This window comes from Natrix helvetica (assembly GCF_964273705.1).
Source record: "Natrix helvetica genome assembly, chromosome: 1".
Classification (NCBI taxonomy): domain Eukaryota; kingdom Metazoa; phylum Chordata; class Lepidosauria; order Squamata; family Natricidae; genus Natrix; species Natrix helvetica.
Genome location: NC_138548.1, coordinates 70,209,546 through 70,223,744, shown reverse-complemented (window position 1 = coordinate 70,223,744; position 14,199 = coordinate 70,209,546). Strand labels below are relative to the sequence as shown.

General features: G+C 40.8%; 1 protein-coding gene across 4 annotated transcripts in view; it reads right to left on the bottom strand.

Annotated features, from left to right (window-relative positions):
- The window catches only part of BAHD1 (bromo adjacent homology domain containing 1), a 79,223-nt gene that overhangs the window by 4,653 nt on the left and 60,371 nt on the right, over nt 1–14,199 (bottom strand). For all 4 annotated transcript variants that reach the window (XM_081938984.1, XM_081938983.1, XM_081938981.1 and 1 more), the window contains exons 4-6: nt 10,717–10,876; nt 4,533–4,609; nt 829–920 (exon numbers count right to left, since the gene is read on the bottom strand). In XM_081938984.1, coding sequence (XP_081795110.1) covers nt 829–920; nt 4,533–4,609; nt 10,717–10,876 — 329 coding nt within the window. The remainder of the gene's footprint in view (nt 1–828; nt 921–4,532; nt 4,610–10,716; nt 10,877–14,199) is intronic.

Genomic DNA, 14,199 nt, shown 5'->3' with positions numbered 1-14,199 from the left:
GCTCTTTTCCTTGTGGATTTGGAGCTGTGGGTTCAAGTTCTAGAAAAGTTGGCTCAGGATGTATTGGCAAAACGTTTGAGGAAAAAAAATGAGGAAAAATAACAGCACGGTCCCATTGTTCCTTCCTATGCATTCCTACTCTAAGATCAAAAGCACAAACATATTTATTAAGACGTTTGGATCTGGAACATTTTATTCATTCACTTATTCATCTCGTAGTTCTTGTACACTGCCAAATGACAGTGGATGGTGCATAACTAATGCATAATACAAAATATCAAAACTCACAAAAATACAGCAAAATCAATACATCCGGCTGAAAGGGCAAATAATTGGACTGGAAGGGTCAATTGTGCTTCTGTATGTTTTTTTTACTGCTATGCCTTCATCAGGAATAGGCAATCTGGGACCTTCCATATATGCTGAACTACCAAACCTACAGCCCATGCTGAGGCTGGTGCAAAACATAGATCAACCCTTTTAGTGATCTAAGTATGGCTATACAAGTAGGCATATCAAAAAAATGTCTGGAAAAAAAAAGCCAAGGTGATTTCATTAGGATATCTGTGAAAATGCCACAATAGCTTGCTTATAACGTGTCTATAGATCGTCTGCTGTCTGTCTGTGTCATTCTGGCCCCGTAAATAAGAGGAAAATTCAATTTGCTTACTGAAACTATCTGTGATGCCCCAGAAACCACAGAGAGATGGGGAGGGTGAGAGAGGGGGGGAGGGAGAGAGCACCCTACCAGTAACAATAACCGTCTTCTGGAACTGTTCTGATGGAGCACAGAGACCGTAAAACAAGCATGGAAAGAGCACCACCTACCTGCAGTACTCTGCAAAGGTCAGAACATAGCACTTCTCCTCTATGCAGGCCACACTGTTCTCGTCCTGGTGTCGGGATGCAAAGATCTCATTCTGCAAGAAAGCGTACAGGGGGATCAGAGTCTGCAAGAACATTCTTCTATCGCTTGCTTTTGTCTGTGGTGTGTTAAAGTATACATCGTATGTCTACATGCTCTTCAGGTTACATCTTTAAGCCCAGTTCTACCAAGAAGTAGGTCGATTGTATGAGGAGAGCAACATGTGATGATTTAAACATTAATGGTTACATTTTCAAGTCATATATAAAGCATTCAGAGTGTGAGTTTTTCGTTTACCTTCTGGAGTATAATCTTCTGAGCCCATATACTAAGTGAGGCAAACTTTTCATCACCAAGATGCACACTTCAATCAAAGAATATATTTACTCCCTGAAGGCCCCAGGGATTAGGATACTAGTGTGGGATCTAAATCTAATGTTTTATTAACAGGGCTGGTTTAAAAGCAAAAAAGATATGTCAAGGCTACTGATGGCAATATTAGTCTCTGCTTTTTTAAAATGAGATATTGCACTAAGTGTCCAGTTAGCTGGCTTCTAAGTTGCAACATAGCAATAATGAACATATTTGTTTGTTTAGTAAATGTATATCCTGCTTTTACTTCAGGAGCTACAGGTGGCATCAAAGCATTCCTTCTTCTAATTTTCTTCTCACAAGCACTATCCTGAGGTAAGTTTATCTGAGAAACAACACTTGGCCAAAGTGAACTTTCACATCCAGGGTAGATTTGAACCCTGAACCTGGATCTTTCTGGTCCTATCCCAGCACTTAATAGCATACACTATATTGCCAAAAGTATTTGCTCATCTGCCTTTACTCGCATATGAACTTACTGTAAGTGACATCCCATTCCTAATCCATAGGGTTCAATATGACGCCGGTCCACCCATTGCAGCTATAACAGCTTCAACTCTTCTGGGAAGGCTGTCCACAAGGTTTAGGAGTGTGTTTATGGGAATGTTTGACCATTCTTCCAGAAGCACATTTGTGAGGTCACACACTGATGTTGGACGAGAAGGCCTGGCTCTCAGTCTCCGCTCTAATTCATCCCAAAGGTGTTCTATCGGGTTGAGGTCAGGACTCTGTGCAGGCCAGTCAAGTTCATCCACACCAGACTCTGTCATCCATGTCTTTATGGACCTTGCTTTGTGCACTGGTGCACAGTCATGTTGGAAGAGGAAGGGGCCAGCTCCAAAACTGTTCCCACAAAGTTGGGAGCATGGAATTGTCCAAACTGTCTTGGTTATGCTGAAGCATTCAGAGTTCCTTTCACTGGAACTAAGGGGCCAAGCCCAGCTCCTGAAAAACAACCCCAACCATAATCTCCCCTCCACCAAACTTTACACTTGGCACAATGCAGTCAGACACGTACCGCTCTCCTGGCAACTGCCAAACCCAGACTCGTCCATCAGATTGCCAGACGGAGAAGCGCGATTCGTCACTCCAGAGAACGCGTCTCCACTGCTCGAGAGTCCAGTGGCGGCATGCTTTACACCACTGCATCCGAAGCTTTGCATTGCACTTGGTGATGTATGGCTTGGATGCAGCTGCTTGGTCATGGAAACCCATTCCATGAAGCTCTCTGCGCACTGTTCTGGAGCTAATCTGAAGGCCACATGACGTTTGGTGGTCTGTTGCGATTGACTCTGCAGAAAGTTGGCGACCTCTTCGCACTATGCGCCTCAGCATCCGCTGACCCCGCTCCATCAGTTTACGTGGCCTACCACTTCGTGGCTGATTTGCTGTAGTTCCCAAACACTTCCACGTTCTTATAATACAGCTGACAGTTGACTGTGGAATATTTAGGAGCGACTGGATTTGTTGCACAGGTGGCATCCTATCACAGTTCCAGTCTGGAATTCACTGAGCTCCTGAGAGCGACCCATTCTTTCACAAATGTTTGTAAAAACAGTCTGCATGCCTAGGGACTTGATTTTATACACCTGTGGCTATGGAAGTGATTGGAACACCTGATTCTGATTATTTGGATGGGTGAGCGAATACGTTTGGCAATATAGTGTATCAGGTTTTTTGAAGTTTAATTGCATACGTTAAGGACTAATACGTAATTTCCACCTCACCTTGGTTCCTTTGATGTAGGGAAAAAGAGGTGAATGTCAGTACTTATTCTCATTCATTTATGAGAGAGTTTACAATAACCTATCAATACATTAAGTTATATAATTGTTATACCAAGCATTTCATGTGTACATGAAAAAACAGCACTTCTTTGAGGGAGCCAAGAAAGAAATTTAATTGAAATAGATTACATATTAGTATTTATATTTTACATGAAATGTAAAGTATCTAGCTAAAATGGAGGTCTGCCAAAATATGCACAGATATTTTACAGCCCTCAACTGCCTATTCATTTGCTTATACAATTTGACCAGAAGACTACTTCATTTTCAAGTAGCTCTTATATTTTAATTTCTGGGATCAACCTGACAACACTTCAAATCAATTATGGCCTTTTCTTCAAAGTTCTCACTCCCTCAAAGCTCAATTTTAAACTAAAAGGCAACGGCACTCATGTTTTCGCTGGGTTAGTCTAGAAATTTTGGATCTGGAGGCATCAAAGCTGGTTGGATCATCCCATCAGATCATTGCAGTTAAAATTACATTTAATAATAGGAATGGCTAGATGGGGAGAGGGGAAGAGATGACAGAATGTTGCTACTGAAAAAAGCAATTTTTCCTACATCCGAAGTCTTAACAGAGAAAAAGAACATGTAGATGTGCTAAAATTACCACAATGATAGAGAACCTCTACATTTATTGTACTATAAAACATTAATCTGGGAAAATAGCATTGTAACAGTATACTATAGTTCTTAGCAAGGGGAAAAAATCCAGCCTTTAAAGATAACGTTGCAGTTTTGAAAGGGCACACTTCCATAGCTTTTCATGTCTTAAAGTGAAGGAAAGCCAACTTTAAAATATGAACAAGAACTATTCTGTAACAAATTCAGAGATAAAAGGACACTTTCAGCATAATTTAGGATTGTTTATAAAATTATGAATGTTTGGGGTGAGGTAATGGAAAGTCTTTAAATGCCTTGCCACTCAAATTACTTCTCAACTTATTCCAGAGGGCAGCTATGTTAGTTTGGTACAGTAGAAACACCCAAAGCAATAAATGTGTCAGCCTTTAATGTAGTGGTGAAATTCAATTTTTTTTTTACTACCGGTTCTGTGGGCGTGGTTTGGTGGGCATGGCAGGGGAAAGATATTGCAAAATCCCCATTCCCTCCCCATTTCTGGGGGAAGGATATTGCAAAATTTCCATTTCCACCCTACTCCAGGGAAAGGATACTGCAAAATCTCCATTCCCTCCCCACTCTGGGGCCAGCCAGAGGTGGTATTTGCCGGTTCTCTGAACTACTCAAAATTTCCACTACCAGTTCTTCAGAACCTGCTGAATTTCACTTATGGAACAATGGAAATGTTCCCATGTCTAGAAACAATGGCCCAACTGTAAAATAAACACTAAGCATTTATTAAAGCAGGAACATAAAATGATCGTCCTTTTCTTTGCAAATAAGTGGTTAAAGGAGGATTAGAAACATCAGTGCCATCACATCAAGCAGACTTTGCTGGCTTGTTTGTTCTGGATTTCCATTCCTGATCATCATAGCCAAATACTCACCTGATGCATGCTAGAATTACGGCCTCCCTGAGTGTGCTCTGGTCTATAATACCACAGGAGGCTCATCATCAATTCCCCTAGAAAGGAATAAAGTAGTTTTTCTTTTTAAAATACTCTTAACACACCAGCATAAAGTAGAACATAAAGACAGTCTGCTTACCTCTTATAGTGCTCACTAATGCATTCATACATATAGGAAATGCCTCCGTGCATAACCAACACTAGAAGCCAGTGAGAGCTGCAGGGGTTGTTTTCAGTGGGAAGTTCTTACCTATCTCAGTTTCCCCAGATTGAAGAACAAAATAGGAAAAAAAGTGCAGGCTACTTGAACAAAGGTGGTGTGTGGATTGTATAAGCAAAATGTTATTCTCATAGTTCCTTGTGCAACACAATTTGAGTAATTGAACAAAAGGGGGATCATTGCCCTCAATGAAGTTCCAATTCTGATATCAAGATAATGATGTTTAATGAAGGCCACACAGTCTACAACCTCCTGCTGGTTTTATATGAAATCTAACTCCAGAAGTTTATAACATGAGAAAAAGGTTCCAAATAGTTGCCCATCCTCCCACCTCCACTGAAGGAACAGCTCTTGAAGCTGCAGGTAGGATGGTGAGGGCAGTTTTTGCAAAACACAGAAAATGAGAGAATAAGAAAGATTCCAGAACACGACTTAGTATACCATTGATTGGCTGGGAGGCAAAGGCTGTAGAAGATTTGCTGGACCATGGGATAGCAAAGAGGTTTTTTTTTCCCTCACCAAATTTAGCAGAGTTATAACTGTCACTCATTTGGCAAATCGTTTGCACTGACACTGGGAAACTCTTCATGGGCTCCTCACATCACAGAAGCAGTTGAGAGGAAGGATGAAAGGAAGCAGCACAACCAGCATAGTTGGCCGAAGTCTGACTGATGTCTGCAAGCAAAGGGATTGCTCAAAGGGATTGTGTTTGCTTGGACGGCAAAAGAAATTAGCTTGGAGGAAAAAGGCTGATGTGAGTTTTGCAAAAAAAAATTAACAAAACTCTTTGTTAAATCAGAAACAGAATTGGTCAATACTCACGGAACGAGGAGTGCAAGCTGACGTAACTGGTAACAACTTTAAAGTTAAGAAGCTATAGAACTGTTGTTTGAGTTTTGCAATCCAACAGGAAAAGACAAGAGACGAATGACGAAATGGTGATTTAACAGAGTAAGATGAAATGATATCATTGATAAAAGGAGAGAACACCAAGCAAGAAACGATCACTTCTATATGGCAGACAAAATGGTTGCTAAATACATATGTACAAAATATAAGGAAAGTTTTGCTGACTCCACAAAAAATTAGAATTTAAATATACTCTGTGATGAACACTGAAGTGTTCCAATCGCCAAAATACAAGTGGAAAAAGAAGCCTCTTTATTAGTATAAGCACTCTTCGGTCAAGTTGTGAGAAATAATCCTTACTTGGAAAGAGAACTGCAAAAAACCAATGCTGCTATCTGAAGGGTTGTTGGGTTAATTCCCTTCCTTGTCATGTGTTAGGAGAACTATTTATTGTGGGACAGTTAGGCAATGTCTTGTGGATTAAACACTGATATCCTAGATTAGTTGCAACATGAATGAGGAGCGAGTTCTGCATTTTTGTTGATATACAAAAACAGCTAGTCCATCAGATTCCAAAACACAGGACTGAATTTTGTACATTGTTGAAGAACGCCAAGCATTCTAGATGATTAACACAAGAGAAGCAAACAGGTGATACCCATATTCATTAATTAGGAAGCTTTTACAGTGGGTAATTCAACTATGATGGGGATGTCGGTTGTGAATCATCCAAGAAGATTCAACCCTACACAAGAATGAAGTGTAAGCTCCAAAGGTGACAAAGTCAGCTTTTCAGATGATGATTGTGGGAGTTATAACTGAGAATAGTTAAATACAGAAAGCTTTATGGACAAAATCCTGATATAGAAACTGCCATAATCCACTAGTCACGGTATTTATTGAGCCAGCTGGGGAATGCTTACAGCATTTTTCCAGAGTAGTCTGGTCGGTGTGAATCTAGAATTGCCCCTATGAAGGGAAATAATACAGCAAAAATGCAAATAAGACATCTCAAAGCCTGAGAGATGGAGAAGATGAAGGATTCTGTGGATCTGTTTTCAAAGATGGATTAAAAAGAGCAACAAATGTCTCTGACAGGTATATTTAGATAATGAGAAGACAGAGATGAGTAATCATGGTACACCTTAGAAACTAAAGAAAATAACATCTACTAAAAGGTATTTCCTGTGTTGTAACTTTTGTAATGGGAGAACAGGCATGTTGTAAACCAATTAATACAAACCAATTTTAGTAAAGGCAGGAGGTTTTGAAGAATCATCATCTAGATTTTATCACGTTGAAGTGTTTCAGTTTCTTAAATCCACCTCTTTTATCGTCTCTAAAGAAATAATTGAACTAAAAGCTTTGAAGACTAGAATATATGTGGCTGACTTTACTGCAAAACTCTGGAACCTTAACATGAAGAATAAGGGAAAATGACAAACAAATCCTTAAAGAGATTGTACTACTTATTCAAATTATAATAAGAACACAGGACTCTGATGTAACAGCCTCTCCTTCAATACACTAGATTTAGTAAGCCTGAGATTTGAGAAGCATCTACAATAATAGAATTTGGCATCAAGTGTTAAAAGAGAAGATAGTATTAATACCCTTAAATTCCATGCATGTTCTCAAGGTAATTTGTAATTCAAGAAACAGATGCTATTGAGTCAGGAAATAAATGAAAGAGTGAAATAGGTGGTCTGATTAAGTGGAAAAACTGTCAAAGTGATAATCTTCAGAATTTGAGTGAACATATGCAGGCAAAGTTTGAAGGTATCAGTGGTGATGTCCAATGGGGCAGATTGGTAGAATTCACGTTGAAATCTGCTCCTTAAATGACGCCACTGGTCACATTGCATGGGAAGATAACAATTCCAGGAAGAAAAATAGAGAATGCGTGTATACATTTCTAACAGGATATCTATATAAAAATCCTTCATTAGAGGAGCCATAATTGGAAGAGTTGAGGAAGTTCCTGGCAACTCTTAGTGAGAACAGGATGACCTGGATGGAGAAGAACATGCTTTCTTGGCAACTTGTCTGTTGAATCTCTGCATTAGAAAACCATTCAGGTTCTATCAAAGCTGAAGGCAAGGAGATGGCTATGGCAAATGAATCCTCTCAAGTGATGCATTTGAATGAGGCCCCAAAAATATAGTATCAAAGAGGGACTTCGTACTGAAGACTTTTTTTAATCAGGAAGATCACCGGACAAATAACTGGAATGGGAAATTCAGTAACTTGCTTGAAATAGTAAAAAAAAATGGTATAAGATCAGCACACAGGTTGAGTCTGAAACCCATAAGAGTAGTTAGCACTGAAGGTCAAAATGGAGCTATTGATTCTGAAGTGACTGGCATAGTTTCCAATGTCATTATCTCTGAAGCCCAAACAGATAGGAGAATGACCTTCTCCCGTAAACAGAGCCTGACACTTGAGCAAATGGTGTTTTCAAGCTTATTTAACAATCAAGACAGCTTTCTATGACATGAGCCTCTCTTAGTCTAAGCAGACAGAAAGAATGGTTGTTGGTGCGGAGCAATTTGCTAGCATCATTTTTGAAGGGTGCCTTTGCCCCACATCTGCAGAGGACTCCTTCAAAACCTTACCTCAGTGAAAGATTCAGGGGAGCAAACCAAAATAGTAAAATGACATCTGAATCACTAAGCACATTTTTGAGAAGGGAAGAATCCAGATAATGCTAAAGTGCCAGAAAGAAACTAATGGACGCAATGGAGAACATTCTCAGATGTGGACTGGATGTTAAGCTTCCAAAGAAACCATCTGCAGTTCTAGAAATTTCCATTACTGACTCTCTGAAGACTCATCACCCAACGTGTGAGATGCACAAGAACAGAGATCATGCCACCTCAATCCATAGAAATGTCAGCTTGCTTTGCAATTTAAAGAGATGTTAATGTGAACCGAGTGCCCATTGCAAACCTTCTAATTTTCTTTTTGCCCCTAGCTTTACTAGGTTTGTTTGCATTTTTAAAATATGTGGAAATAATGCTGAGAATCTGTAAACATCATGAACTGATTCAAATTCAGCACCACAAACTGCCTGCTTATGTTGCATTTTAACAGTACACTCCCTTCTCCCACATCCTCAGTTATGGAGAGATGCAAATATAGTCTAACTGGCTTCAATGAAAGCATTTTGAAAATGGTCCATCTACTTCAATCAATAATATAAATTGATGGAGATCCCTAACCACTAAACTAATGGGGAAAGAACAACTTATATCCCCCAAATATTTTTATTTCTTATTTCCAATTCTCTGGCAGCATGGCCTTTGTTTAGTACGACTGTATGGCAATCAAACAAACAGAAATCAAGTTATCTTCCATTTCCCAGATGACAACTATAGAGCAGTGATGGCTAACCTTTTTGTCATTACGTGTCAAAAGCGTGTGCAGTGACAGCGCCCCATGCAAGACGTGTGCGACCTCCCATGCATCCCACCCCGTGCATGTGCACATGACCCTTCCCCCCGCACATGCGCCCCATCCCCTCACCCATTTTTGGCTTCCAGGTTGGTGTAGGCGCCTTTCCAGGCCCAAAATGGGGTGTGGGGGGGCCTCATGTAGCCCCACATCCCATTTTGACTTCCAGGTTGGTGCAGGCCTTTCAGCCAAAAATGGGGTGCGGGGAGGTCCCCAAATGCAATGTGAACACACACCCCAGCACATGCACCCCAGCACATGGTAAATGCATCTGTGCGTCTCCCGCATGCAGCCCGCACCTCCCCACGCATGTGTGGCAGAGACCCAAAGACCAGCTGGCTGGCGGGAGGCTTGTGCGCATGTGCAATGAAGCTGGGATGAGGCAACGGCTGGCGTGCCCACAAAGAGATGGCTCTGTGTGCTACCTATAGAGAATGTTAGCCTAATTAGAAGTTCAAGACATTCTGGCTGTGGAAATATTTTGTGAGAGTTGATATTAACTTGGCAAAATCAAGTTTACACAGTTTCCAGGGTGTACATCCCCAATTATTAGAACCAACATCTAAAGATTCTTAGGAAATAATGTAAGCTTAAAAGCTTCAGAAAGATTCCACTTTGGAGTATTTGGGGGTTGGGGGGTGATGTATGGGTGACTACTGACCAATTGGAGTAGGCAGTTTTGCCCATACAAAATCTAATTCATGGACAGAGTTGATTACTCTTGCCTTCATTTCAGAGCAGAAGCCTCTAAATGCCTTTAATTTTAGTAGTAAGGTACCTATTTGCCAACTTAAAAAAAGAGCTGCACTGATTTTGCCAAGTTGACATCAGGAACAGCAGCTCCCACAAAATATTTCCACAGCAGGAATGTCTTGAAACTCTAATTAGGCTAACATCCTCCATAGCCTGTCATCTGGGAAACAGAAGATAACTTGATTTCTTTTTGCTTGATTGCCATACAGTAGTACTATGGCAGCCATGCTGCTATAGAAAGGAAAATAATAAATAAAGATAATTTGGGGATATAGGCTGTTCCTTTCCCCTTGGGCTAATGATTAGGGGTCACCATCAATTATATTGTCCCAAAGATACTTTTAAAAAAGGCAACTGGACAGTTTTTCCTTGAAGATGTTTTGCTTCTCATCCAAGAAGCTTTTTCAGTTCACTCAGTCAGAACTGAAGAGGCTTCTCAGATGAGATGCAAAACATCATCAAACAAAGGAAAAAAAATGAAGTCCAAGTTGCCTTTTGAAAACGCACCTTTGCCACAATCATAACCTGGATGGCTGAGAATGTCTATAGCATCAATTGTCTTACTGAAGTGATGATGTAAATGAAAGAAAGCTCCACAGGTTACCAACTGGATTTCCAGGTTAATTTAATTTCCTATCTTGGATCTTCCTGACTTGACCCAAGCTTGCAAGTATTACCATCTTGTGTGCAGATAGATTGTCTGAATCATTTATATGCCTTTTACATTTCTGTCATACTGGGCATTTGGTAGACAGTTACACAGGGAATAATATGCAGAACAATTATCAGCTCCCCCCCTCCCAATTCCACAAATCTTTTGTAAACAAATACATTATTATACAGTTAACATCCATCATACAATTGGCCATTATGTTTTGTGCTCAGTACCTGTTTTGGGGTCTTCCCACAGGGCAGATATCTTAGCCACATAAGGCATTGATTTCTTCCGTGGCCCTGATTTCAGAAGGACTGTATCCCGAACCCGAATGATTTCTCCATCTCTTTCCACGGCCTGGTAGCTCTTACGAACAGCTGGTTCTGGCTCATTCTACAAATATTGACAAGAGAGAGCGCCAAGAAAAGGAGTGAGTCTGCAAAAACAATACTGAGAAACAGACACCAGCAGCCTCCACTAATCCACCTACGCCAAGTAGACAGCTTCCTGCCAAAAAAGGGTGTCTTTATTGCTAAAGAGCCCGTGGAGAAAACGGATCATACAAAACAGCAGGTTCCTCTCTCTCTCTTCCCAGTGGGTTAATTTCAGAAGCAAAACATGCTGCTCAAATGAAAGGTAACGATTACTAAAGCCGAGAAGAAGAAATATTCAAGTCACTTTACTTAGTTCAGATTCATTTTAAAGACCAAGTCCGGACAAAACGGGAGTTTCTTCATTCCTGGCTCCGTGGGAGACTATAGGGCTAATACCCCATTAATCCATTTTAACCTGTCTGGTGTAGAAATCATTATTGTGTGACCACTGATACTGAACTGCTCTTGGTTGCAAAGAGTTAAATGATTGAAGGACCATGCCTGTTACACTTTTAAATCTGCTGGTTTCCAAGGTGTGCATTGAAAATACGTTTTGTCATGTGAGAATGGTTGCCAGATATTTGTTCTGCTAGAGCCAGTGGTTCATGTACAAGGCTAGAAACCAGAAGACTTTTGAGTTCTAATTCCACCGTGGGCACCAAGCCAGCTGGGTGACTTTGGGTGAGTCACTTTCTCTCAGCCTTAAGGAAGGAGGCAAAATCACTTCTGAAAAATCTTGCCAAGAAAATGCAGGGACTGGTCCAGGCAGTCTCCAAGAATTGAGCAGAAAGGGGGGGGGGGGGGATAGTCTGCTATAAGCACTGTAACCAAACATCTATGTGTGGACATATGTGGATAATCCTACATGATGAAATCTTTTTGTGCTATTACATTTCTTTGCCCACACACATAATAAAAATCTATACAAAATGTGTGTTATAGTTAGAAGTTTCAAAATGGAAAAGTTGATACCAACTCTAGCTGTAGTATGCACTTAAATGCACCCTTTTATATAGATTTGTCCATAGATAACAGTTCTCCCTCTCTCACTGCTATTGTACATTTCTAATATGTTCCATGTGTTACCAGAAAAAGTATGTTACACCATATTTCCTGCACTTTTAGAATTCCTCCGAAAATAAGTTTTTTAGAATGTTTACAATAGTGTGGTCACAAAATAAAATGGAATTGCCGAAAGAAATCTGTGAGAAATAAGTTACCAATCTTGATATTCGAAGTAATAAGATCTGGAATAAAAACGATGCTCAAAGAAAAAAATCAAATGGGGGGGGGGGTTCACTCTCAAAATGGAGAAAATAACCCACTAAAGACTTTTGTCTTAAGATTTAGGTCAATGACATTTTTTCAAAATCATTCCCATACAGTTTCCTGACAGGCACTGGTATGAAACACTGATGTGAGATGCGTTCCCCACCACCACCGCTGAAGTTCCAACAACCAATGCCATTTCAGCCCCATGATTAAGTATGAATCCTGATGGAAAGATTTCATGTAGGAACTTCTTGTTGCTAATTTCCCGCCACACGTTTGAAGAAGGAAAGAGATTCAAAACTAGGCAAGAATTGTCCAAATGGGAGACAGCGTATTAACACCCCTTTTTAAAAAGGCAGGTGGCATTATGTCTGCCCCAAGATGATTTCTTGGAGCTAGCTGCTTACATCTCCCCATGCCACTCAAACAAGCCAGAAAGGACATGGGGGAGGCAGATTTAGTATTTCAGAGGATTCAATCTATTTCCTTGGTTGGACTCCACAAGATCAAATGTACTCCAAGTAGCAACGCCAAGCAATGCCTCTCTCTCTGAAATGGACTCTCCCCATTCGGCATCCAAACCACAGCAGACAGAGGTTACTTTACCTGCAAGGAAATTCTCTAATTTATGCGGTGTGTCTGCAGGGAGTTTGTTCTACTCATCCTCTCCTAAACGATTCTGGTTCACTCTGAATCAATGGACACAATAACTGCAGAGGAGAACTTTGTCGTTTGTATTGCCACTGAAGGGGTCTCAAAACATGAGATCTTACCAAAGTTCGGTTGTGGTTTCTGGTTTTTGGCCACAGTCAAACATTTTTTTCCAGTCATTTCATTTCACTTCACTCAACTCTTCAGAAAACCAAGAAACTGTCTGGGACAGTAACTGGACAAAAGTTTCATGGGGATAGTCTCATGTATTTACTCTGGCTAGATCTGTGCATTTATCTACTATGTCATGAATGGGTGTAGTCTTATTCTGCACAGATCTAGCGTTTACTGATAGAAGTTGGATACCAAGTTGCCCAAGAAGCCAGTCATATATCTACAGGATTATAATTTGTAAAAAGTGGCCATGAGTGCCGAGTGCAAATATAAACGAGAAGATCTGAACTGAGAAAAGATTGCAAGGGCTGAATTTCAGAAGAAAGAAGCCCAAGTAGAAAGCACATTGAGTACAAGTAATTTTCCACCTACATCTGAACCAATAAATGGGCCTTGGAGTTCTGGCTTTCCCAGCACCGCCATGGTCATGTGACTGAGATTTGGTCACTTGGCAACCGATTTGCACTTACAATCAGTTGCAGAAACTCATGATCACCATTTGTAACCTTCCTTGCTGCTTCCCAAGAAAGGCAATGCGGATTCCAGCTGTAAAGGTTGTTGGCCTCTGGAGTGGGCTGTCTCCCACACCCACATACCCTCCCCCCCCCAGCCCCAGTGCATTGACATTTATTTATTTATTAAAAGTATTGATTTGCTCCCCATCTCGTATTGAAATGTCTTTGGATGGCTTACAGTACTAAAACATTAAAATCCTGACAGACAAAAATTTCTAAAACAATAAAAATGGAAATCATAGGTAAAATAAAATTAAAAGATGGAGAGCGAAGGAACAGGATACCCAGTGGCAGGTGTTTGTGTGTAGGGCTCTTAATCTATTAACCACCTCCAGTGTGATGCTCCCGCATTGGGGCTCCAAGCCATCTGGTAGAGTCAGGTCTTCAGGTTCTTGCAGGTGGTCAGAAGGGTGAGAATTGATCTCACCTCAGGAGTAAGATGTTCCAAAGGGCAGGAGCCACGGTAGAGAAGACCCAGCTCTCCTGGACGCCACTAGCTCGAATTCCTTGACTAAGGGGGTCCGCAACATGCCTCCTCTGCCAACACAGGTGGGCAGGTCAGTCCCAGTGGGGTGAGACGGTTATACGGACCATAACTGTCTAATGACTATGGGAATTGGTTAATGATTGCAACCAGGACTGCAGGGAATGCCGTTGCCACACAATGTGATTGTACTTTACAATCACATTGCTTAACAATGGAAATTTCAGTCCTAATTGCTGTCGAGAG